The 26,896-nt window shown below is 42.0% G+C and overlaps 1 protein-coding gene across 1 annotated transcript; it reads right to left on the reverse strand.

The window, feature by feature from the left end:
- Window positions 1-403: 403 nt before the first annotated feature.
- Window positions 404-26,761, reverse strand: ints6 (integrator complex subunit 6). The gene is made up of 18 exons (XM_087829558.1): window positions 26,336-26,761; window positions 26,120-26,197; window positions 25,357-25,506; window positions 21,147-21,236; window positions 19,615-19,798; window positions 15,763-15,888; window positions 15,301-15,452; window positions 13,506-13,658; window positions 11,594-11,726; window positions 11,296-11,390; window positions 11,094-11,204; window positions 6,893-7,108; window positions 6,444-6,570; window positions 6,160-6,302; window positions 5,895-6,081; window positions 4,046-4,417; window positions 2,460-2,553; window positions 404-2,186 (listed from the first exon to the last, which is right to left on the reverse strand). The coding sequence occupies exons 1-18, from the start codon at window positions 26,444-26,446 to the stop codon at window positions 2,093-2,095; spliced, it is 2,616 nt and encodes an 871-aa protein (XP_087685684.1). The 5' UTR covers window positions 26,447-26,761; the 3' UTR covers window positions 404-2,092.
- Between the last annotated feature and the right edge of the window lie 135 nt (window positions 26,762-26,896).

Below are 26,896 nucleotides of genomic sequence, written 5' to 3' on the forward strand. Positions count from 1 at the left end.
CTCAGGGAGGGGCGGGGCCATCTGCTGTGATTGGTTGGGGTGAGAGAAGGAAGACAGGATAAAGACATGCTGTGGAAGAGAGACAGAGGTTAATAACAGATATGATTCAGTGCAGAGAGGTCTGTTAATACATAGTGAGTGAGAAAGGTGACTGGAAAGGAAAAACTCAATGCATCATGGGAATCCCCCGGCAGCCTACGTCTATTGCAGCATAACTAAGGGAGGATTCAGGGTCACCTGGTCCAGCCCTAACTATATGCTTTAGCAAAAAGGAAAGTTTGAAGCCTAATCTTAAAAGTAGAGATAGTGTCTGTCTCCTGAATCCAAACTGGAAGCTGGTTCCACAGAAGAGGGACGTTACCGAAACGGCCGACGTGCGTAAATAAAAGCAGGCAGACTCGCATGTTTACAGAACACTTTATTTACATGGCCCTTCACAGTGTAAAATAGAAGCTTTATTCATGGAAATACTTACAAAAAGGCCATTTTTTTTCCACTGAACATTCTCTTTAAATAGTACTCTAGGGTTATTTACATCTTTACAGTGTATTCAAAATACTCTTTTGGTAGCGGCCTCTTCACAAACAAAGACAAGTATGGCAGATTTTGGTCCCTGTCCAAGGAGGGAGGGAGCGGAAGAGGGCTGCCCTCTGAGTCTGAAACCAACTCCTGACCTCTAGACGTTATTTGTGTAAATTGGAGAACATTAAACAAGCCTGACCTAAAAAAAAAAGTTTAAAGGCTGTTTTTTTTTTCATTTTAAATTACATAAATAAAGATTCTCAAATGTACACAAGTGCATTTGCTTTTAAGTGGTAAGAAGTTGCTTTGAGATTCATGGCGGGAAAAGGAGTTTAGGGGCTGGGTTAAGTTATTTGGCAGCAGCCAGCACGCTGGGACAGGCTGGCATCCGACACCTCGGTTCATCTACACTCCGCCAGACGAGACGTTTGTGTTGCATATCAGCTGTTTCGGGCTAAAACAAAGTGAAAGGGCAGGGAGGAGGGCTCCGATGTTATTGCTGATTGTGATGCATTAATGTGTCAGTTCCTGAGCTTTTTGTTTTTCCCGCATTGATGACTTTACTTTGCAAAAGACAGTTTTGTTTTTTTAAAGTTGACTGTCTCCAGATGCAACGATCGCTGTGGATCTGTTTTCTTCGCCGCCCCCCCTCCCCCCGCCCCGCAAAGGGAACAGGAACTGGTGGTTTAGTCCAAAAGTTAAGCTACTACTGATATAGCATCAGTCTGCCAGGAAGACGACACGTTATCAGATTCAATGTTTCAAGCCCAATTGTTCCGATTCGAGAGCTCAGCGGTCCATTTGGTGGAACGCAGACGGTCAATTTTAACAATTGAGAAGTGAACAGCCGGACTCTTATCCTCCACAAATCAGAAATAACACCACAGGGGGGAAAATAATAAGTTGAATCGTGACTTTGAGCAAAGTCTCTCATGAGCATCTCCGCTGGATCCCATTTGACCCTGAGTTGTCTGAAAATACAACCACACGTGCCGATATACCCTTCCTATATATTATCAGTCCAGTCACACTGTCACATGACATTACATCCACACACAGGCTGTCATCTGACCCTCTGCAGAGATGCCCTTGTTTACTTCAGCACCCCTGTCTGAGAGATAACCACTCACATTTGTTAAAAAGAAAAATCTGATGAGGGCAGCTGAATAATTAAAGGGCAACATCTGAGGACGGGTTCAGAGAACCTTCCTGTACAAACTGTCCACAGGACAAACACGTCATTGCATAGGCCTTCACCTTCACACCTGCAGCGATATGTGCTTCCTCGCTCATCTTTTTTTTCCTTTTTTTTTTTTTTGCAAGTCTGAAAAATGCATCTGCATTACTCAGGGTCAGTACTGTCTTTGAGGATTACTGTGCAAACAACACAAGCATAATGCTCATTAAATGAATGAAGGAGTCCAGTGAAGAAGCGATGCTTTGGGAGCTGGATGCCGCCTCGTCTCATCTCTGCAGGGGCCCCTGGTACAGTAGGAGTGGTGGTTTGAGGGGGACGTGGAGGGTTGCCTGGTTTGGTTACCAGTAAGTTCAGTTTGGGAATGAGTTCGCGTTAGAACGTGTCCACGTGGTTCATGTTAGTGGCTCTGTTGTGGATCTCTTCGAGGAAGTTTTCCAGCTGTTCGATGAGAACGCGCTTCTTGAACCTTTGCAGAAGAAGAAGCAACGACACGTGTTAACATTTGCCTTTTAAAAACAACTCTGTAGCAAAGGAGATCATGAACAGACAATTTTTGTTTCTTTGCATTTTGTTCAGTTCGTGAAACTGCAGATGTTTTAAATGCAGACTTTACTTTAAGAGAGCTTATAAAGAAAGACAGTCCCCCTTTTTCTGTTTGCAGCTCATTTTAAGTTAAAAAAAAAAAAATTAGGGGAGAGGTAATAACGCTCTGACATCAGAGGAAGGCTGAACTTTGTACCTGGCTGCCTCTTTGATTATGTTTTGGAGGAAGATGAGCCGGGTGTCGAGAGTGCCCTGGATCTGTTTCAAGAGGAGGAAAATCTTCTCGTAGTCTGAAACAGAAAAAGCAAAGCGAATGAGGTTCAGTCGATTCAAGGAGAGCACATCCACTGAATCAAACCTTTGTATGTGTACAGCTGAATGTTCATAATAAACGAGATAAAAGGCGTTCTCCCTCATATCTGAATGACTTCTTTGACAATCATTTAATCAATAAAGGAAACTAGAAAAGAAAAACACTCCACAGCACGTTTTCAAAGTCCAGAGTGACGTCCAATGTTAGTTTGACGTGTACGGTCAAATCAACAGAGGAGATAACGAAAGAAAAACAAAAAGTTTGCTTCTTTAAATTTACACACAGATATGCAAACCTGCTGTTTCCTAGCTTTGTTTTTAAGAAAAACAGCTTTGTTTTTAAGAAAAACAGCTTTGTTTTTTAAGAAAAAACAGCTTTGTTTCTGGGCAAACCAAAGCTTAAGTGCCATGAAAAACCACATTTATGTGGTTTCTTCTGGAACAAAAACAAGACAAAGATGTAACGAGGAAGAATAAAATAGAAAGCAGCATCTTCAATTTAGCAGCCCTGCAATAAAAGCTGAAGCTTCGAATCTGTTTAGGTGATGATTCAATCACACTAGGGATGCAACGATACCAATTTTTACAAACCGATACGATACCGATACTTGGATCTGAGTACTTGCTGATACAGAGTACAAAAAACGATACTTCTACCACACACACACACAAATGCAGACAGGTTTTATTTTATTCTCTGCCGATAAAAAATAAAATCTTAATAAAAATCACCACAAAAAAATTTCAAGTGAAAAATAAGCACTTCTGTTAAATTATTGCAGAGTCTCCACATTGTAATTTAACAAAATATCACTGAACTATTGGCACTGTCTCGAGCTTTCAGAATAATAAATAAACACTTCTGTTTATTTATTATATTTCATATCGCAGCTCGAGTATGCTGAGAAGACGGTCCAATCCTATGTTTTCCACGACCGGCATTGGCTGGTCATCCAGAGCGATAAAATGAGTCAGAGCCTCTGTTATTTTAACTGCCAGTGGATTTTCTCTTGACATTTTTCATCGCTTTTCCAAAACCTGAGTTAAAGTTGGCTGTTCCACACTGCTGACATTTTGTTTAGCCTAGCTACAGCAGCCTCCAGTTTCTCTTTTTTATCTGGAGCTGCCAGTCTGACTCGCCTAACCCTGTGCCTGTTTAGCGCGGGATGTCCCCCTAGTGGCCAATCTAAAAAACTACAACAGAAATGACAAGCCACCGTCTGATTAATGAAATAAGTTGGTATCGGTTCATGGAATCGGTTAACTTTTACGAGTATGAGTACACACACATTTTACAGTATTGGCCCCGATACCAGTATCGGTATCGGTGCATCCTTAAAGCACACTTGTGACTTTTAGATGCTACCATGGTTACATATGAGAAAAAAAAGCTCTTTAAAGTTAGTGGTAGCTGCTCTCCGTTTCTATTATTTTGTCGTCCCTGCCTATAGACCAGGTTTGGATACATACGTCTGCCAGGTTTTCTGATCTCCTTGGTGATGAGCGACCTGAGCTCATTGTTGACCTTCGTCGTCTCGGTGTGAATGTGCTTCTTCAGAGCTGAAGGCGTAATGTAGTGCTGCACCTGGTCGTCCATCAGCACCATCTCCGCTCCTCCCTCGCTGCCCAGCGGCAGCTCGCTTGGATGGGTCTGCCCGTTCTCGTCCTCATCCCCGTGCCGCGTCACCTGAGGATCCGCAGCAGTGTGGTTCTCCTGAAGATCGGCGGGACTTGAGGGACGGTCCGCCTCCGAGTCAGAGTTCCGGTCTGAGCCGTAGTGGTTCTGATCCACGTGGTTGATGATCAGGTCTGCTTCTGGTGCGCCGTCGTTAACGTCCATGTCTACAGAAAGGTGGAAAAAACCAAAAACATTCACTGTAATCCAGATCGGCTGTGTGGGACGGGTCGTGCCATAACCCCTGCAGACGATATCCCAAAGCTCTTTGAACACGGGACCAATTTTACACATTGGCACATTTTTAAGAGCCAGAGGGATCAAATTTGTAAGTGAGCCTGGAGTGAATCTGTCGAGCTTGAGGCTGTAACATAAGCTGAAGTGCTCAAATGTATAAGAAAGACTGGACTGCCGAGCACTGCACATCAACAATGGTTGAATTATCAACATAATGTGGACATTAACCCTTTAAGACCTACCATAGAACCAAGTCCGCCAGAGCTTATATTCTTTTTTTACATGTTGTAGAGCCGTTTTGGGGAGTATTTCAAGTTGATATACATCAATACAACCATTATAACCCAGATTTTAATAATATGTCTGCATTAAGTGCATAGTAATTACATAAATTGTAAAAAAAAAAAGTGCAATAAACTACAAAAAAATTTAAAATCGTTTTTGTTTTTTTAACATATATTTCTAGTTAGAGAAATTTAAGAGGCTTATCCCTCAAAACTGTAAATACAAAAAAGTTGCACAAAATAGTTTCCCACCACAGGAGTTTTATTTTTGAAATACACCAATTTCTATATACTGCAGGAAAAACGAAAATAAATATTATAGTGCAAATTTGCAAAAAAGCAGCATATGCATCAAAATAAACTATTTCCAGCAGTGTAATATGAGTCCTAAGCATCCCAGAAACGACACAGAAAGTCATAAAGTCAAACATAACTTTTAAAAACACCAGTATAGGCTCATGAGGCCCTGATGGTAAAAAACTACATTTCCGCAAAATGACGTCACTTCCGGTTTCAGGCAGGTCATGGCGGACATGTGATAGTTCGTGCTGATGGACGTAGGAAGTGTTATGAACAGCTGATCGGATCGGCAAAGCGTGTTTCTGGAATATTATGTTTTTGTTGCTGCAAGCGCTTTTGATGCAGTTTTTGCAAAGCTATATGTGGAAGGAAACTGTGACCGAGGACAAGCTGATGGCATAAGATGTAAGTACAACTCCTCCGGTTTCATATGCAAAAAAAATTATTGCGCTAGCTTATGTGGTTGCAGAGCTACCGGGATTTAAAAATAGTTACACAAAACGGAGCGTGCCCACTCTGACCGGCTTTAAAGGGTTAAAGGTTTCTGCTAGCTGGAAACGGGGATTTATTGTGAAGTTTCCAGTTTAATACAACATTTTTCCTGCCTTGTGTTTTATATTCTGTGTGTTAAATCTACCCTGTTGACCAATTTCCCTAAATTTATGAAAAGAAAATGTGCTTTTTTCTTAAGATACCATAATCACTGAATCATTATTAGGCCAGTACACTTGGTTGTACACTCGGCACTAGAAGCATGCCATCAGTCATTATTAAGAATTACAATATTAGTAGAAAAGATGCGCGACTGTCTCTTAGATCGTACCTGCTGAGTGTCGAGGGCTCGCAGACGGGGACACTGGAGGGGTGTAGGCTCTACCCAATCGCAGCAGAGGTGACATGCACCGGCGTCTCTTTGGACCTCCGCCCGGCACATTGTTGCTGTCGCCAGGTCTCTTGCCCTTGTTCTGAGGGCCAGTCACAAACTCGTCTGCCTCGTCGATCATCATGCCCTGTAAAGAAAGTGAGGAAAATGGTACATTTGTCATTGTAACCAATAAGAAAACGAGAAGAGTAAAAAGGAGACTTGCCTTCTTGTCTAGTTTGAAGGGGTTGCCGAATGTGTGCAACCGTTTGGGCTGTTCGGGGTCCGCATCTCGAAGGGGCTGGGGAGCAGCTTTAAGGAAGTCTTGGTAGTTTCCCATCTGGGCGATTGGCACGCTGTGGAGCTGGTCTGCAAGGGAAACAGATGCCTTGTCAAAAATGGAAAGAACAGCAATACATCTAACCTGCTTCTTACGCTGAAATTATTTTCACAACGTAGCATAATCACAGCCAAATAAGTGTGGGGGAAATGATTTGCACAGCGGGTTACCGGAGTCGTGGCCTCTGACAGTGCAGACGCTGGTGTTGAGAAGGTTTCTCCTCATTCGGCTGAGCTGGTCGAGCAGGTGGCTGCGGGGGATGTCGTATGGATTCCTAAAACTCTGAGGCTTCAGGCTCTGAGGACGACAGCAGACAGAAACGCCGGAGAGTGGATATACAGATGCATTATGAGAGCGTGGACCATTTTTCAAAAGCCCTCAAGAGCTCAAACCAACTACATAAAAACACAGCAATGCTATAAGCCTCAGGAGGGCAGCTGGGGGAGAAGCCTGAAGAATCTGAGCACAGAGTGAGATTTCAAAAAGGAACTCCTCGCCAACTGAATCTAAACAGTCGCTCGACAGTAAAAACGATGCTCATGTGTGTAATCATGTCAGAACAGCTCCCGATGATGAATGTGATTATGCTGAAGAAATGCAGATAATAATCCAACCCTACCTTGTTGAGCAGTGCCAGGTGAAAGCCTTGAAACTCTTTGGGGTTAAGCTCCATGGGCAGAGCTGGGGCCTCTCCTGTGAGATTCTGTAGCTGCTGGATGAAGTCCCGACGCTGGGCTAGAGATATACTTCCGCCTCGCCATCGCACCTTGAGGCCAGGCTCCGGCGGCTGCTTTTTCCCAATCAAAGCGATCAGACGGTCATACTCGATTTTTGTCTGAAAATATGAGGAAATTAGGTTTTGTGGTCAGAAATGCCTTCCTATTTGGTGTCTTGATTATTGTAGCAGGAAAAAGGGAAATGCAGGAACTTAATGATTTATAAGCAACACGTAAAACTAAAGAGAAGATTTAAAATGCATTACAATGCAGCTGTGCAAAGCTATAAGCTCCTTTATAAGTGTTTATCCTGCGGGTACAAAGAACGACTGACACAAGGAAAGACAGCTGTAATAGCATTAGGGCTGCCACGATTACGTCGACTATCAAAATCATCAACGACTGATTAAATAGTCGACGCGTCGTTTGAAGCTTTGTAAGATCACAAAAGACGCAGGAATAAGTAGTAGGATTTAACAGTGTAATAACGAACTCAAACAGAAGATGGCAGCACTGCATGTACAAGGATGCCAGCTGCCGTTAAACCCCGAAGAAGAAGAAGCTGTGTCCCAGAATTCATAGCGCAGCCCAGCTCAGTTTACAACAATGGCGGCAGCTAGTTAGTTTTAATATTACTCTTATTATTCTTTCTGGGTCACAAAATAAACGTTTAACATATTTTCAGGCGAGAATGTAGCTGTGTAAACCTCAAATATCTGCTCAGTTTATCAAGACACCACATATTTTCAAAAGCGCTCCGACGTTTTCGGAGACGTCTGTTAGCCACTAGCTCGATAGCTAGCCGGGGGCTAGGCTCACTGGAGCCGTGCGAACACCGGACTCCCGGCAAATCATTTTCAAACCCACCGCCGTCTTTCGCTACTCAGGTTAAATATATATAAGTCACTTAGATAACTTAAAAATGTTATTGTTTGTCTTTTTTTTGGTATTTTATTTGTTCCTGAGTAAATCAGTTTGGCTGAGATTAAAGTTATAGTTTTTACACAGCTGAATAAACTCAAGCAGACAGCTGATTATCAGAAGTGTGAGATGCTCGAGAATTTACTCCGGTGTCCTGTTATATTTTAGATAGCAAGGAGTTTCTTAAACTTCACCGAAACAATCTGCAAATTTCATTAAAATTTAATAAACTATCATCTTGTCTTTATTTTTAGTTAGCACAGACCTTAAACACTTAAAGCTGTAAGCTAATAATAGTTATATAAGAGCAGATGCTGCTGGTGCAATAAGCTGTATGTTTTAGGTCCAATGGATGATGATCTGATTAGTCGACTAATCGCAAAACTAATCGGTGACTAGTCGACTATCAAAATATTTGTGGCAGCCCTAAATAGCATAAAACATATTTGTATTAAAAAACAACAACAAAAACAGCTGGTGCCTAATACCAAATAACCATTAAAATAACAGTAAGTTAGAAATTAAGGATGTGATGTATCGCTGTGACACAGTCCAACACAATAAACATTTTTGTTCTTTTGTCATAAAATGTAGCCGCTGACAGAGAATTGAACACAGAGAGAAAAGCAGCACAAAGCACAAAATGATTTATCAGCCCGTGGACTCGTACACAAGCTGCCCCCCACTCAGCCAAGAGACTTTGTTTCAGTTGACAGTGTATTGATGCAAAGTCCAAATCTAGTGGAGCATTTTCAGTTCAATTTATCAAGTATAACTGTGGTAACAGACGCTCTCTGCAAATGCCTGTGATGTCTTTTGAGTGCAATTTAAAGCACTGAATGAATAAGTGAATGAATGAAAGAAATAATTTGACTGACATGGATATCGATTTTCTATTTAAAGCCATTTGTTCTTTTTTTCTTTAACTTTTTAATCAATGCTAAAGAAAATTAGGACAATGCAAATAGGCCATTACAGTGAACTCATGCTCAAGATCCCAGTTTGAGATGTTTTGAGCTTGTGTGTTGTCAGGAGGAGGGATGGACATGCTCAGCAACAACACTCCTGCAGGCTGTGGTGTTTAAACGATGCTCAGTTGGTACTACGGCCTCAAAGTGAGCCAAGAAAATATCTCCTACACCATTACAGAGGATTTATGATCTAGAGCGTAACCTCATGAAAAACACAACAACATGCCCGGTCGACGTGACCCACAACTATTATGACTGGGCTGCTTGGTGCAGTCGACGACTCCTGTGCAGTTTTTAGCTGAGTTTTCACAACAATCGTCAGGATTAATAATCAAAGCATTAATATAAGGACTATAATCTCAGCAAATTCCTGGAGGGAGACTGCTGGGATACACGAGCATAAACGTCAGCAATGACATCAGCCACTTATGTAAGTTCTGTTGTAGGCACTACAAAGACTCCCTGAAGAAGTCCAAATCAGGCATCACTCCACAACCAGAAGCCTGAACCACTGACACGAGGCAGGATGGATCCACGCTTACACGCTGATTATGTCAAATTCTGACCATCAGTGACTGTCGCAACAGAAATAGAGACTCATTAGACCAAGAAACCTTTTCCTAATCTTCTATTGTCCAGTTTTGGTGAGTGCATGTGAACTGCAGCTTCAGTTTCCTGTTCTTAGCCACAGGAGAGACATCAAGTGCAGACGTCTGCTGCTGTAGCCCATCTGATTCAAAGTATGACGTGCTGTGCGTTCAGAGATGCTCTTCTGCATACCCTGATAATAATGAGTGGTTGCCTTGACTACGTCTACAAGCCTAAATGCACTGAGGTACTCCCATGTGATTGGCTGATTAGTAGGGGTGCAACGATACACAAAATTCACGGTTCGGTTCAGTTCGATACTTTGGTGTCACGGTTTGATATTTTTTCGATACAAAAAAAATGTTCATGCCTTTTTAATTTGTCATTTATTAAAATTATAAATATATATTTTAACTCAAAAGTACAGTTTTTAAATTTAATGTTGCTGAAACAACAAAGTAATAAAAAAAAAATCTGATTGAGAAATCACTCATCTTTGGAAAAGAGAGTTTATTACAGAGAAATGGCTCTTTCCAAAATAAAAGCTATACTATACGCTTCTTCTGGGCTATATTCTCAGCAGCATATTAAACATATCAGGTCCCCATAAGGAGAATCATGTGCTAACGGCTGTCTAAATGACTCAGGTAAAGTTTGTAGCATGGGTGCTTGTTGTTTTTGTCTGTTTCCACTTGTCTTTGCACTAGGATGATGTCGGAGTAAATGTGCAGTCATATTCGTTGTGTTCCCACTAGTGCTGTCAGCGTTAATCTCGTTGAAATGACGTTAACGCCACAACACGGCAAATCTCCGTTAACGAGCTACCGCGCATCGCCCCGTGCGTGGGGGCACGTTAACGAGCTAACTGCGCTAACGCACTAGTTCCCACCAATGTAATTGAGCGTTGCGTGGCACATCCGACATACTGTTTTACTTTAGTCCATGACAGGCTTACCTTCAGGGTCATACGTCACATGAAAACCAAAATAGTTCCAAACGCCAGATCTGAATGAGGGTGGGGGAGGTTCAATTTGCCATGTTGCAACGAGCTTAGCTTCTGTCTGCTAGCTTGTGCTGCGCTCAGTGAATCTGTGTTCGACTACTCCGCCTAGGCTGCACTGTCGAGCGCAGATCCACTGAGCGCTCAACACAGACAGCATCGTCAGAAGGAAAGTTGATCAAATAAATTAAAAATGTTGTATTGTTCGATACATATGCATACCGAACCGAAAGCACTGTATCGAACGGTTCAATATCAATACGAGTATCGTTGCACCCCTACTGATTAGATATATCCCTTACTGAACAGATATCCCTAACAAAGTGACCAGTGAGTATAAAAATGTCATGATAAAACCAGGTTTCTTTGCAAGTTACTTTTGTAAACCAAAATTAAGATATTAAAATACTAATCAAACTGAGATAAAACATTTGAACTAGACTGGTGTTTATCTTTTTTTTAAATTAAGAAAACTAGAACAAAAACCCCAAAACAATCCAAAACTACAAATTACACTATAAAAATTCATCAATGTGGACTTGAGTGAAAACAGAAAGGCTTGACAACTGACAGACACTGCAACAAGCACAGCTTTGTGGAGTAGATTTAATATTAACAACTAACCTGCTGACTGAGCTTTTTCAGGTAGGAAACCACGCTGTAGCTCAGACCGTACTCCAGGTTGTCAGCTAGCAGGTTCGGTGCTCCCATGATCCTTAAAGCCTTTCTTAGCGACTGTGAGAATAACACAGCAGTAAGAACGGTGCAGGCTTTGTACATTAACAACAACAACCACAAAAAAAGCCATTATAATAAGGCCACTGACCCCAATATAATACGGAGGCATCGTCTTCAGGTAGTTCTCAAAGGACTGTCGCCATTTAATGGTAGGCTTGAACTTGTGCACTTTAATCAAGTCATCTGTGGAAAACGATCAAAAACAGATCACACAAAGAAAGTTCAATAATTAGGAACATGTTTTATTAAGAAAACTGAATTTTTAAGGAAATAGTCATTTGTTTTGCTATTGCAGCAGGTCATTTAAATTTACTAAAGCCCAAAACAAAGACTCCCCATCAACACCTACAGCGAGAGTAAAAATGAGGTGGATGCACAGGTCTTACCCAGAAGCGGAAGAAGTACGGGGTAGTTGTAGGGCATTACGAACAAGTTGACGCAGTTTAGAGCGGTGCTGGCCTTCAGGTAACCGAACGGCTGCCCCAGATCGCTGTACTTGGCACTGTTACATACAAACACCTGAAAAAACAGAAAGAGACAAATCAGGAAGTGAGTTGTGACATTTGAACTTTTCAATCAGCAAACCAAAACAGAACCAGCTGATGCTGTCTGGATTGTTTTTAGGAGTCGGTTTCATTTTATTTTAGTCTAAAGCCGCTTTGGTTTTAAATATCCTGCAGAAGTAAATCTCACTTCCTTGTTTACCACTTACTATTAGCCCTTCAATATCATAACGCTGCATCTGGTCAGTGTCAGGAAAATATTTTCACAGCGTGATTCTTGTAATTGCTGATATAAAAGTCATTCTGAAAGTCTGCCACCTCATCTCTGATGATGACTCATGCCAAACACGGGGGAAAAAAACGCCAAAATCAATATACGAGTGATGAATACAGAGACAACCTTTACTTTCAGGTTCCTGCTACAAACCAGGTAAAGCTTGGTGTGCGGGTACCAGCACAGACAAGATGTTTCGATCTAATCACATGTGCGAAAGCTCAGTCTGTGCATGCCGATGTGCTATCGAATCATCTAGGGATGCACCGATACAGATATCGGCCTCGATACCACATTTTCTAAAGTACTCGTACTCGTTAAAAGTCCCCCGATACCGGGGACCGATACCACGGTCTGAGACCTGTCCATGTTTGAGCGGCATGTAAGGGGTTAATCACAGGCCCCGGCTGCAGCTCAGAGCTGAGAGAAGGGCAGGCGAGACAACTCAGCGTGTGGAACTATTTCAAAGTGAACGAAGACGCGAAAACAAAGGCGGACTGCAAATTGTGCTCAGCGAAATTGTCCAGAGGCTCTAAAGGTAGCGCATTTAACACAAGTAATTTAATCAAGCACCAAAATCCCAACACGACAACGAGTACAAAGAGTTTACCCACGCTTATTTACCCACGCTTATTTACCCACGCTTATTAGCACAGAGGAGCATAGATGATGCTGTAGCAGTGGGACGGAAAATAGTTGGGCATTTTAAACATTCCGCCTTAGCCTACTCCCGCCTCGAGGACATTCAGGGACAGCTCAACCAGCCAATAAAGAGACTGCAGCAGGACGTACAGACGTGCTGGAACAGCACGTATTACATGCTCCAGTCCCTCATCGAGCAAAAGCGAGTGCTGGGCGTGTCCGAGCACGACCGCCCTGACTATCTCACCGCTCACCAATGGGCTCTTATGGAGACGACTGTTGCCATCCTCGCCCCCTTTGAGGAACTAACTAAAAAAGTGAGCAGCTACGACGCACTAGCCTCTGATGTCATCCCAGCTGTGACTGTGCTAGTGAGACTTCTAAACAGAGAAACAGACGAACAAATTTAAAATTAAATGTTGTTTTTTATAATTATTTATTCTGTACTATGTTGCATACAACATGCTTTTCATTTTAAATAAATGTTCTTAATTCCAAACTAGTGTTTTTTTTGTTAAATTATAGGACTAAAGCTGTTACCTGTAAATTTAAATCATGTTTTTATTAAGTACTTGGTATCGGCGAGTACTGAAATGCAAGTACTCGTACTCGTTTCCAAAAAAGTGGTATCGGTGTATCCCTAGAATCATCGCTTCATTTGCTGCCACCCTTATTTTTTTGGTACACTGAAAACCTGAAACCACACATCAATGTCTCAATATGTCTGAACAGCTAATCAAGTACTTATCACATGTGTGAGAGATTAAAATCCTCTTTGTCTACCTGGCTGTAAAGATTAAAAACACAGATTTCTGCTTTAATGTCAAACTTTCTTCTCAACAGCTGGTATTTTCTGTGGTTTCTGTGATGGTGCTGTACCTGCCAGCAGGTGTGCGGTGATTTCCTCTCCAAAATGTACTGTGTGAGGGGCGACGGCTCCAGCTCATACTTATCAAAGGGCACCTTGTCTATCACCATGGGTTCAGCATCCACGCAGGAGAAACGGACGTGGGGGTGGGCTGAGCGGGGAGGCTGGGAAGGTACACAGAAAGAGATACACGATGTTATGGTAAATATTAAAGAAGATCAACAACACCTGCTGGCGCCTAATAACACCAGTAGGTGTTGTTAATCTAAGCTAAGTTTAAGCAATGCGCAAAGTTGACCGTCTGAATAGAGTTCGGGGAAAAAGAATCACGTCTGGCTGCTGATGCTTCTATTTCTACTGAAAGTGTAGAGTATGTGTGTGTGCAGAGGAAAAGCTTATGAATGATAGCTAACATGCAATGCATGACCTATCATAACGAGTACTTCTTTGTTTGCTTAATTTTGATTACAGCTCATCTGTGCTTGGGCTGTTGCACAGTCGTGTAGCTGTGACATCACAGCAGCCGGTTTGACGTCATCCCTTTGTTACCACGAGTTAGTCATTGTTTGCTATGGAATAAATGGTTAAAGTTAATAAGAGTTACTGTTACATGAGTGTGACTGATTATTCTTGTTAAACAAACAGGAAGAAGAAAAGCTGTTTAATGAAAGTGACAACGTGTGGGGCTGAATCCTGTAACTCCTGTAGAGGAGTTATCATCTAATGGCCACTGAAGGCACATTACAGCTATAACGGATTTGTTTTGCCTTTTAATAAACATGAAAAAATAAACTTAGTAAGTGCCTTTCTTTTTATTGTTCTCACATTTTTTCTATTTTAAGAGTCATAATCGAGCATACGGTTACTTTGTATCGCTGCAGGCTGCTTCTAAAAGAGTCAGTCCCCACTGACTCCCACTAAAATAACCAGTGTTAGCAATTAAATTATCACATCTACAAAAGCCTGATACAAAATTAAAACAAAAAAACAAACAGAACAAACCCTGTAGCCATTTATCCCCTTCATAACAAAATTACCGAGTACTTGCTTGTTTGCTAGGCCTCACCTCAGCTAATATAAGTCAATGAACTGAACCTCTGGGTGATGTTTTCTGTTGTTGGAGACCTTAAGAACATTTTTAAATTCAATTCAATTCAATTTTATTTATATAGCGCCAAATCACAACAAAAGTCGCCTCAAGGCGCTTCATAGATACAGAGAAAAACCCAACAATCATATGACCCCCTATGAGCAAGCACTTTGGCGACAGTGGGAAGGAAAAACTCCCTTTTAACAGGAAGAAACCTCCGGCAGAACCAGGCTCAGGGAGTATTTTATTTATCAGGAAGTTTGTACTTCAGCTTTAGAGAGTGAAATGTTGAAAACTTATTAGTCTGTTACTTAGCACCAATTAGCCATAAAACTAGCCAGACACTGGTTAGCGCACCACTAAGGCTAACATGCTAAGCAAGCATGCTAGCCGTAGCTAATAACACTATACCAGTCTTGTAAATATGGTCACTTTTTGGCTATTAAGACTCATATTATTAAAAAATAATTAGGAATAAAGTACATCTTTGTTAAGTTTTATAGAATTATAAGTGTATTCTGCTGTCAAGAGTAAAACTGTCCAAAATATAAATATAAGAAAGGAACTATAGGGCTTTAAAGTCGCTTCTTTAATATTATTTTTACCTTTTTGGGCTCTTTTGTTCTGTGACATTGTATTTATTTTACTAAGCTAGGTTGTCATTTCATTAATCTGCTGCAGTAACACAGATTATGTGTTCCACCATACTTTCTTACCAATGTGGGGGAGTTCTGGTCTGGCCAGAAGGCTTCGGGGATGGGCCAGTGCCCGATGGGAACACCAGTTTTAGGGTTAGGTCGTACGTAAATCAGCTTGTGACAGCAGTGCCAAGGCTGCGGACCAGACTTCACCACTTCAGCTGGAGTGTCTGTGCAGGAATATAAGCAAAGCAAAACAAAAAACAAGGGGTTTATGAAATGCAGCATGAAACAAAACGCATCAGACAAGTGTGTCAGCAGTTAAATATGAAAGCAGGAGTTTAAACAGTGACACCCACCAGACATTTATGAAAAACAGGAAAGAAAACCTCAGAATGGATTCAAACAAACACCAAGTGGGAGAGAGCAAAGAGCTCCTCTACTAATCAAACGCACGCACATGTCAAAAAGCTCCTTTTATAATAAAAGACAATTCAACTTGAGAAAACCCAAAAACAAACAAACAGAGGTGTCTCTTACCTTCTAGCGGAGGAGGGTCAGGTCCCGTCTTCTCGAAGTTTATCACTACTCCACTCTGGATTTTCTGCACCAAAGACTCCAGACACTGATTCAACATACGCTGGGAGAACACGCTGTAAGAACGACCTGCAACAAAGACATGTCTGTAAGTATAAAGATCCCAAAACACGAGCGAGTCAGTGGTGTTGCTAAAATTAAATGTTTTTCCTTGGTTGACTGTGGATCATTTCAAATGCTTTTTGGTTTAGTCGTTTAAAAGCTTAATTAATAGAATTTGTGGGCCAACTGGAAGCAGCAGAAACAACACAGGATGCATTTTCACCATGCTTTCACATTTTATCCATTTCCTAGCAAAAAGCTGTCTATTTAGACCCTTCCACTTAGATCCTGACATTATAATGTGATTTTTTCCCTCCTAATTAATAATAATTTGTTGTACTTTTTAGAGCAGATACTAGAAACCAAATTAAAAAAATAACATCTGGCTTAAATGTTCCACGTTTTTCGTAAGCTAGTTTCTAATTGTGTCTTCTTTGCTTTGTTTGGTGCAGGTCAGACAGTGTACGGTGGGTCTATTAGAGCTTGTTTGCTAAAAGTTGCATGCTGCTGCTGGAACAGGGTTAAGACTGAATCGCAGAGTAAATGAGCCATAAAAAAATAACGAGTCAGAAGAGGGAAAATACAGAAGTCTGATAATTCTAGGGATGCAACGATACCAATTTTTTCAAACCGATACGAGACCGATACTTGGATCTGAGTACTTGCCGATACTGAGTACAAAAACCGATACGTCTACCACACACACACCCACACACACACACACACACACACACACACACACACACACACAAGCCTCTGTTATTTAAACTGCCAGTGGATTTTCTCTTGACATTTTTCATCGCTTTTCCAAAACCTGAGTTAAAGTTGGCTGTTCCGGTCCACACTGCTGACATTTTGTTTAGCCTAGCTACAGCAGCCTCCAGTTTCTCTTTTTTATCTGGAGCTGCCAGTCTCACTCGTCTAACCCTGTGCCTGTTTAGCGCGAGATGTCCCCCTAGTGGTCAATCTAAAAAACTAACAACAGAAATGACAATCCACCCTCTGATTAATGAAATAAGTTGGTATCGGTTCATGGTATCGGTTAACTTTTACGAGTATGAGTACACACACATTTTACAGTATCGGTATACCCGATACCAGTATCGGTATCGGTGATTCCCTAGATAATTCTGTTGATTGGTGCCTGGGTAAAAATAGGAAAACAATCTAACCGAAACTAGGGGGAAAAAGAAATTGCTACTTGCTGGGTCATCTCATTGAAATGTTTGCATTTGGCGACCAACTCGTCCAGAGGTCGAACATGCACCACCCTCAGTCTCTGGGTGATGACTTTCAAACACATGGTGATCGCACAGGTTACCTAGTGGGATGCAACTTGTCTCCAAACAATTGCTCTCCGACTCGGACTGACTGCAATTAATCTCAGAGAGATTGCCAAAGGTTTGGAAATAATATCGATGCAGACAGACTGCATCAATCCGAGTCAGTCTGCAACAATGAACGCAACTTGTCTGCAGTGTGTCTCTCTTTTTTTAACTTCAACCCCTTGAATCACAAACTCATAGCAGACCGACTCCATCTTATTACATTTTATCTCTACGTTGACACAGCATAGTCTCTTTGAAGTGTTTGTACACCTCGTCCTCGTCTTTTCAGACACAATCTCAAGTTCATTGCATGCAATACGTTTAGTCATGCCGGAGTCTCCACTAACTGATTTCTCTGGTGTGACTGTAGCACAATTAACCAAAAATTATAAATAACTTGAGCTGAGATTTCTCAGCTCTTTTTCCAATGAAGAGCTTCATCGAATTCTTCCCTCATTCTAGGACTAGATTTAATCTTACAGATAGACACACAGAGGATTAAAAGTTCCCACTAAAACTTGTGTTTAAAGACCAAAAACTGCAGCAGCAGCAGTTTGGTGTTTATGTAATGCACCTAAATGTCAGAGAAATCAAATGAACGAGAATAAAAGAGGTTAAGAAGGATCACTACATTACACTGTTTATGAAGCGCTTTGCTACTGGTGCAGTGCAACTTCAAGAGCTCTCTTCTTTACACATTGCTCGTCTTTGTGCAGCCATATCAGCCCTTTACACTACATGCAAATAGTGCATTTGCATGAAATGTGACTCTGATGGCGTGACAAAAACAGCAAAGAGAGATTTTGAGCTTTCAATCGCATGTGTAAAATTAAAAAAAGTCAGAAAAACCATCTTTCAAAGCTACAACTGACTGGTCTAACTTAGCCTTCCTGTCACTCAACTTCACCTCGAGTGACCTTGTTGTGCACCCATTCACTCGCTCATTTCAATAGGCTGTGGCTTTGTGTCAGGTCTGCCATCAGCAGTAATGGACAGGCAGCATGTACTGTAGACTGCCGCTGACAATGGACCTGTGTCATGTTCTGCATTCAGCACCACCGGCTGCGACGCGCAGCTTTGGAGTCCTCTGTTCTCTATACGTGTGCATGGGTTAATCTTAACCTGCCATCAGCATCATTCTAGTTCGTTCCTCCTGCCAGCTGCTTCCAAAACAAAGCTACGTGAGGAATGGAGACAGAGGGGATAAAAGTCTGCTTCTATAAGTGAATGTTCTGGCAGCCGGACTTTGGCTTATTCTGGAGATGGGGGGATTACAGATCAAAATCGCTGGCTAGGAAGTCTCTTGACAGGACTTAGGCAGGACAAAGGCAGTCCGATTATGGACCAGGTGGGAAAATCTAGTCATTCTAACCTTAATCAGCAATTACTACCCAAGTATACTCAAACAAAGCACTTAACCCTTCCGCAATAGCTCCAGCAGGGGTTAAAATAAGAGCACAGTGTAGTTGCATTGGGCTGTTAAAGGTGCCTCTCTGGCAATCCTTAAGCACAACTCTGAATATTGAGCATGACAGTGCCTCGACACCGCTCAGGGCTGTCCCCTGTTGAAGTGGGCTCTGCTTTAAAATTTAGGCTTCTGACACTTCCAAGAGGAAAACTTCTGATCTGTTTATTTTTCACTCAAAATAAGGAGCTTTTACTTCTGTAGACTAAACCGAAGCAGTAAAATGGTTTTCTTAATCTTAGGCTGTTCATGCGGTCATTTAAAATATGTCTACAGCCTGCTCTACCTGGCTTATGTTATTTTGTTTAATTGCGTAATTCCTTGTATTCAATTCAATTCAGTTTTATTTATATAGCGCCAAATCACAACAAAAGTTGCCTCAAGGCGCTTCATAGATACAGAGAAAAACCCAACAATCATATGACCCCCTATGAGCAGCACTTTGGCGACAGTGGGAAGGAAAAACTCCCTTTTAACAGGAAGAAACCTCCGGCAGAACCAGGCTCAGTGAGGGGCGGGGCCATCTGCTGCGACCGGTTGGGGTGAGAGAAGGAAGACAGTGCTGTATGCTGGTCGTGTTTCCATGCGTGATACAATAATAATAATTCAATCAACAACTCCTTAACATCACCAACTTAAAGTGAAAATATTGCTCTTCATTTAAAGACACTAAGCAATACACATAAAGCAAGTGAACCTCCATAAACCACTGAGCTATGTACGAGATATGCTGAAGCAGAGGCAGAAGGGAGGCTGCCGACAAGCACTTCAGACTGCATTACCCATGGTGCAGCTCTTCCATAAAACTTGTCCTGCCTTTAAATGCTCTTCGGCATATAAATCAGTACATAAACTCCAGAGCTACAAAAGGCAAACCGAGTGCACTTAAAAGCTGAGAAATGCCCATCAGAGCTGATCTGTAAGTACACAACAACCAGCAGCTCGTATCAGTCCGCTTACCTCCAGTGACCTCGCACATGGGGGTGATTGGAGAATCGTCCGACGGGACGCCGCCGAGGGGCTCGGGCTCCACCGAAGCGTTGCCGGAGATACGTAGCACCAAAGCAAACAGACGCTGGTCCCAGCGAAACGGCTCCTTCGTCAGCTCGCTGCCCGGCAGCGGCGTGGTCAGAGGTAGATGTAGCTGGACAAGGAAACAGATGACAGGATGAGATGACAGACCTGCGTTAGAACAGATTTACTGCGTTGCTGTTCTCTTGCTGTGCGTGCTGCACAACAACATTCAATATTTAGTATTTACTGCTGTTTACACTTAGCTAGATTAATGCGATGGTGTTGTGTATAGTATGTTGCTTTGTTTTGTCTTTTTGTTTTTTTTGCTTGTTTTCTATTCTTTTTCTCTCAACAGGTGATCCCGGAGATATTTTTCCCCCCCTTTCTCACTGTCCCTCTCCCCTTCTGTTTTTCTTTTCCTTCCTCTTTCTTTCTCCCTTTCCTATCCCTCACTCATGTCTGTCCCGTCTGTAACAACTGAAAATAAAATAAAATAAATAATAAAAACAAAGGTCGATCAAATGGACCAATACGGCAATGCCATGATGATCCATTTGGAAAAATAAATCCATTGGGTATCCTTGTTGGTCTTCAGACAACAATTCTGACGGCTAAAGAACCAAATGGGACAGGCAAAAAAAAAAAAAACAAACAAAAAAAACAAAAACAAAAAACAGATTTACTGCGTTGCTGTTCTCTTTAATATTGCCGTTTGTTTTAGGCTACTGCGGGGAAACTTGGGGAATAAATGAACAACAATTTTACAGCAGTATTGATAAAGTGTCTTCATTTACAGGGTATTAAAGTGGCACGGAGGGCTCAGCTCGCACTTCTAACCTTGCAGTTATACCCTTTGTCATAATTTGGGCTAAAGGAATTTAAAAGTAATTGCCTCTATAATTTTTGTTTGCATAAGTTGAAAACATGACTGAAAAAAATAGTGCATTTTCATACTGAGCAATGATTTTTCTTTATTTTCTACATTTTCAAGATCAAGTGTTTAATCAGTCGAAACAGGAAGCGCAATCAATGATTAAAAAGTAGCCGTTTTAATAAAAACGCCAAAAACATTACTGGTGTTGGACTCAAATGAGACTCTTCATTGGTATTTTTAGATTTTGATGAGAATAAATTAAGGTTTTTGTTTTTTTTCTGCTGAATGTGTCAGCTGGGGAAGTTGTCTTCCTTGATGTTTTAGGACCAAATGATTAATCAATAAGTAAGTACATCAAACTTCTCTGTTTCTAAGACAATAACAAAGCTACTGATAACACTTCTAAGCATGAAAAGTAGCTTTGTTATTATGTGAGTGGACAATATGATAAAGCACTTCACAGTAGAGCTTCTGAGGTTTAAACTTTAGCCATCTTAATCACAGTTAAAGGACGGGTTTGGTAAAGTTTGACGTGGTGCGGTTACACTCCTAAAGTATCACCCAACCAATCAGAACGCTCTACTGGTCGGAGATGCAGGCTGACCTCATCTTGGACACCGCCGCTGCTGGTCAACTTGTTGCCGTCTGTAATTGCGATGATGATGGCAGGTTCAAGGAAAAAAGGATTCCTTCCCTAAAAAACAAAACAAAAGAAAAAAATAGGACATATTAAAGACTAAATGAAAAAGAAACCATGCCGAATTAATTCAGCATTCAGACTCTCAGAGGCAACTTAGGGTCACGCTGCACAAAGAAATGAGAAAGACACAAACAAGCTATAAAAAACAAGACAAAAAATAGCGGGGCTGCTCTCACATGTGTTAAAACTGTGCTTACAAAAGACGTGATCACCATTAATACCTGTATTTAGAAAGTGTGGCTTTATGGCCTTCTGCGATCCGACGCATAAATAAGCACCGTGAACGCATCGTTACAAACAGCAGATAAATGACACGGGACATATTTAAGGAGCGTGTGTGAAATAGAAAACCTTGACTCAAAGGGAAAACAAACAGTAAGAGTTCAGTCTTTAGTGTCTGCAGCATATCTTCACTCTATACTCCACAACAGCAGAGCTCATTATCCGAGGAGCTACACGAAAACCTCTTTCCTGCTGGACCCCGTGATATTTCCTGACATCAGCGCTCCGCTCTGATGAAATTAAACTGGAGCAGCGCTGCATTTATCACTGTGCATCAGCCTTGTGGGATCTCCACGGAGCCACTAGGTGAGGTAACAGCGTAAAAGAAAACAAAAAAAACCCCCTCAAAGACTGACAAGTGCTGCCAGCAAACCGGACTTCGCTGCAGAGTCACAGTGACTCCATAAGGGCCTCCAGAGCCGTTATTAATGGACGTGGAGCCACACTGTTTGGGCTCTACCTGTAGGCTGCGCTTTCTGCTGAATGATGGATCTGTCCGGTCACATAAACGGCCCAAAGTAAACAGAGCAGGATACTACCAAGACCCCACTGTGCTGCAGGTATCCATGACAACCTGGCAACCCCCCCACCTCAAAAATTCCTTCATGATATCGAGCACTTTGCTGGCATGCTGACTTGACATGAATTTATCCCTGTCATATCAGCTGCCTGAGCTTAAATAAAGCCAAATGCGACTATTAAAAATAGATGACGCATGACGACAGCCTATCAGGAGAGCCGGTGTAAGAATAAAGCCTTTTGACAACTTCTCAAAATGTGCCCAGCTGCTTTTCGTGTAAAAGACAAGACAGTATCTATATATTTTGGGTAATTTGAAAGATAAAAACAAGTAATCTGAAGACATCTTTGTGCTTTCAAAGAGAAGAAAACACAGTGAGCATTTCTTATAACTGGTTAATGATGATAATGAGATATTACATTAGTAAACGGAGAAATAATCGGTAATTCATCATGTTTAAGACCCGTCTATGCAGTCAGCTCCCGCTACTCTGATGTGCTTCCCACAATGCCATGATAATGGAGATCCATTAAAGCGCCGGCCATCACTCCAGCTGACACCCTAACTTACCACCAAACAACACCGGCCATATCATTTCTTCACGTTCATCCTTTCTTCTGCTCTTAATGAAACTGATCAGTGTCAGGATTACCCGCCGGCCGTCTCCCCCCTCTACCCCCATACCCTTCTTCATCTCCCAGGGGAGAGTTGTTTCAGATGCCTGGCAACCTGGAGCGCTCTTTGTTACTGTAGACCGAAGCACTCCGGGGCAATATTAACTCCCCCATCTCCCCCCCGGGGCTCCACCCGCTGGACGACGTGGAGCGCTGACTTATGATACAAAGGGCCCTTTAAATAAGAAAACAGAAGAAAAGCGCACGCACAGTCATTTTAGATGTGTTTTCATGCGGAAGCGCCCTCTTCCTAGTTCCTTGAAATGCTTCTCTGGTTAAATGGTAAACGCTCACTGAAAAGGAAACGGTAACTAAACAGAAGACAGCAGAAACAGCTTACGGGAGTTATTAAGCACCACTACACTTGTGTAATCAGTTAGATGATGTACTGAAAGGTTTTTAGATTTTGACTCGAGTTCATTCACTCCTCTAGCTTTCAGTGTTACCAGCATTTCCTGCCCACACACATTTGTTACGTTAAAATATCCTCTAGGAGCACCAAACACTTGTGTTGGGCTATTGGGACACCAGCTCACATTTTAAATGTTCACAATAACTCCACTTTTGTAATAAGCATATATAAACTACATACTAGTAATTGCCAAGCCTCCTGCTGGAAATAGGCAGAAGAAGGAGAACTAGTCATTAAATTATAGCCGCTGTCAAATCAACCTGTAATTAGAGGTCAGCAGTGACAGCGCGGGACGCACTAACCTCGACCTTGGCTTGTTTGTTTAAAATCGGACAGTCCGACCGTGTCGCTGGTATTTTTTTTTTCCAAACGACCAAAGAGTGTCTGACATGCATTATGCATGCTGCATGTATGCATTACCTGGGCTGGTAGGGATCTTCTGTTTATTACTCAGGAAATGCCTAATTAAACATTCATTACTGCTCCCATACTCCCCCACTTACCTCCGCACAGGAAAACAGATGTCCAGATTCTGTATCAACCACAAGCGTGCAGATTCACCTACCACTCTAACTGGGTATGGGCTAGACTTCACAGCTTACGTTAATGACCACTTTGTTTCATATGCAAAAAAAAAAATTGCATTTCAGTTTCAACGCTGGCCAGGAGATGAGAAAATCTCAAGAAGGGGAGATGCTGAATCGCAAGCAATATGCTTTCTGTTGGCTTCAGCTTTGGTTTAGTCTCATTAGAAAAAGAAAAGTCAAGTTTCTCTGGTCACTTTGTGTAACCCTGCACAGCTAAAGGCAGATCCGAACATCTGTTACACATGAGTCAGTGGGCTTTATCGTGCAAATATACGTTTAGCTACTAATACTGGATTTAAATTGAAGAGGGAACTTGGCCAGCATCACGCTGTACTAGCTCCAGACTTTGTGGGCTTGGAGATTTCTTAGCAATACTGAGTCTGAATGAGTTTTATGTGAATAGCTTACAGCTGTAAATTAGGCCCACTGTGTCGTAAAGCTGCAGTATGGAAATCTTTCTAAGCTGGAACTGGAATAACATCGATCATTTTAAAGTAAACCACATTTTTCCGTCAGCGTGTATCCAGGAGCTTTTTTCAATATCCTCACATCTGTGGTCTTGTTAGATGGATCCCCATTTTTGAAGCAGACTTGAGCGAAACAAAGAAAAGGGCGACAGTCTTCAACCTCAGCATCAGTGAGCTTTCACATTAACCAAAAGATGAAAACAAAAGAGTGTGTTCATCATGGTACAGATGACAGCTGTCACCTCACTTTTGAGCACTCAAAGTACTTTTCACTACATCTGTCAATCACCCAATCAGAAACATGCATTCATACAGTGCTTTTATCTACAGCTAAGCACTTCCACCAAACATTCACGCACACCCACTCTGACGGATGCATCGGGGGCAACAGGGTTCAAGATCTTGCCGAAGGATACTTTGACACATAGACGGGAGGATTGATCCGTCGACCTTTCGATCGGTAGATGACCCGCTCTACCGCCTCGCCCGGTGATTCATCATGAAAGCACAAAAGTCCTCTGACAGGCTTGAAGCGACATAATTTAGACTGACCTGGTTAAAACTTCTTATTCCAAAGCTCTAAAATAAATCCCAGCTTGATTAAAATTATGTTTAGCTTTGTGTTTACGTACACACACACCAGAGTGGCCAGACCATTTATGGACTAAATAATGGATATAAATATTAGCACCACCTCTCATAATAATCCAGTGCATTTTAACTGGCCATAAAGCTTAGTTTAAATACAACTAAACTATATATTTTTAAAAAGCAGCTAGCTTTCAGTGCATATTTGTGCAGACAGAGCCTGCAATAGATCCTTAGAGTTTCAAAACATAACGCATTTTCTTGCTTAAAAGCTCATTTTCAGGTGTAATAATTCCATGTCCTTGATGAGAGCAGTGACATATGTAACACAAACTAAAGTTACTAATCAATGACGGGGGGGAGAAAGAAAATAAGAAAGCTACGTTGCTCCTGCTGCTTGGACTTGCTGTCATGATTGTGTCGTATGGCTGAGGATGTGTGGGTCCACAGTATGAAAGTGGTTGATGCTTGTAAGACTGGGAGATAGCAGAAAGGGGTGAGGGGGGGTGGGTGAAGTGGGTCTGTTTGGGCATTTAGCACTTTATGAGCCTGATTTCTTCTCCACCTGTTTCATTGCTACATACCTGTCCATAGTTGTCTATCCCAGTCACTAATCTATTGAGATTGAGTAAATCAAAAGCGTTCCTCAAGGATTGGCCAATAGTTGTGAGTCCAGTTGCTTGGAGGTTCCTCAACTCTGTCATGAATGTGGCATGGCTCTCTTTCCATCCAGCCTTTATATAAAAAAAACAAAAACAAACCCAAACAAACACAACATAGCAGCTGGTTAATAACATGCACAAAGCTAAATAACTACCCCACTGTTGTGACCAGCAGGCAACTTCTAAGGAAACTAGTGGTTAACTTTAGTGGTTTTATTGAGAGTCTGAGCTAATAAATATCTAAATAGGTCGCTTCCTCTCTATCTGCACAGACTAATAATTTGACAGCACTGCAGCCACAGGACGTTGATCCGTTTCTACCAGGCTGCTGCGCTCGGCTCCAGATCAGAAAATTGCAAAGTAGCAAAGTCGCAATGTGTGCAGTGACTAAAGTGGCAATTTGGTCTAAAGAAGTAAAGTAGGCTAGTCTGTCATCCCCGCTTCTCCTCCTCCTCCTCTACTCTCCCTCCCTCCTAGATATCACCTCGCTGTATAAATAACACCCAGAGTTCCTTGCTGCTCACATTGAAACAAAATGTCGGCCATGTTTTAAAAGGGGTATGAAAGCTCCTCCTGAAGATTTTTCTCTACACAGTTGATGTAGTGATCACAACGTGGTGCAGCGATGGAAGGACAGTCAATCTGCGCAATGTAAAGCCGGACATGACCCGAAAACAAACTCTACCTTTATCCCGAACGGAACATCTTCAAAATTTACCAACATATACCGGTCCCCTCGGCTCGCCGGATCTCTCCCTCTGAGCTGTGGAAATAGTAGAGAATTATTTACGGTTATCGAGAGATCAGCTTTGACAGGCGAGCTTGCAACAGCAAAACGATGAACTGAACTGCATTCCCGCTCGGGATCTCTCAATATTAATGTGTCCCGTGGTTACAGTACCTTCATAAAAGTCTCAACAGCGCCTTTTGCTATGTCCAGATAGGTAGTGCCCAGATGGGTGCGCTGGTTCATTGAAGCGGACGTGTCTATCAGAAAAAGTAAAACGGGCATTGTGATGGTAATGACACGTTCTGCATGGACTTGGTGTCAGTACAACCGGCCAAAACGGAAAAAAATCTTTTGTTCTCCTGCCGCCTGTATCACCTCTCAGCTAGCTAGCTAGCTGGCTAACTGTCTGTCTCACACATTCTTTCAAAAAAGTGTAAGAATAGTGAGTGTAGAAGCCCTTTCCGGGCGAACTAAACTAAAAACCTCAAACCCTAGGGGCAGGTTATGGATTCACGAGGGATTTTGATAATTTTTACAATATTTTGTAAATATTCCTAAGTTTCATAGTAACAAAGTTCCCCCTCACAGTGAGTCCCTGCTTCTCCCTACACTGAATGCGCTGTGTCTTGTCCACTGGTTTTAACCTAAGCTCCGCGCCTGACCCCGCCTCCCAAGCGGTCTTGCAGTGTCACGTGTATATACACTCTCTTCTTATTGGCGGTCTCAGGCTCC

This window comes from Neolamprologus brichardi, chromosome 16 (genome assembly GCF_056152115.1).
Source record: "Neolamprologus brichardi isolate AB-2024 chromosome 16, ASM5615211v1, whole genome shotgun sequence".
NCBI classification, from domain to species: domain Eukaryota; kingdom Metazoa; phylum Chordata; class Actinopteri; order Cichliformes; family Cichlidae; genus Neolamprologus; species Neolamprologus brichardi.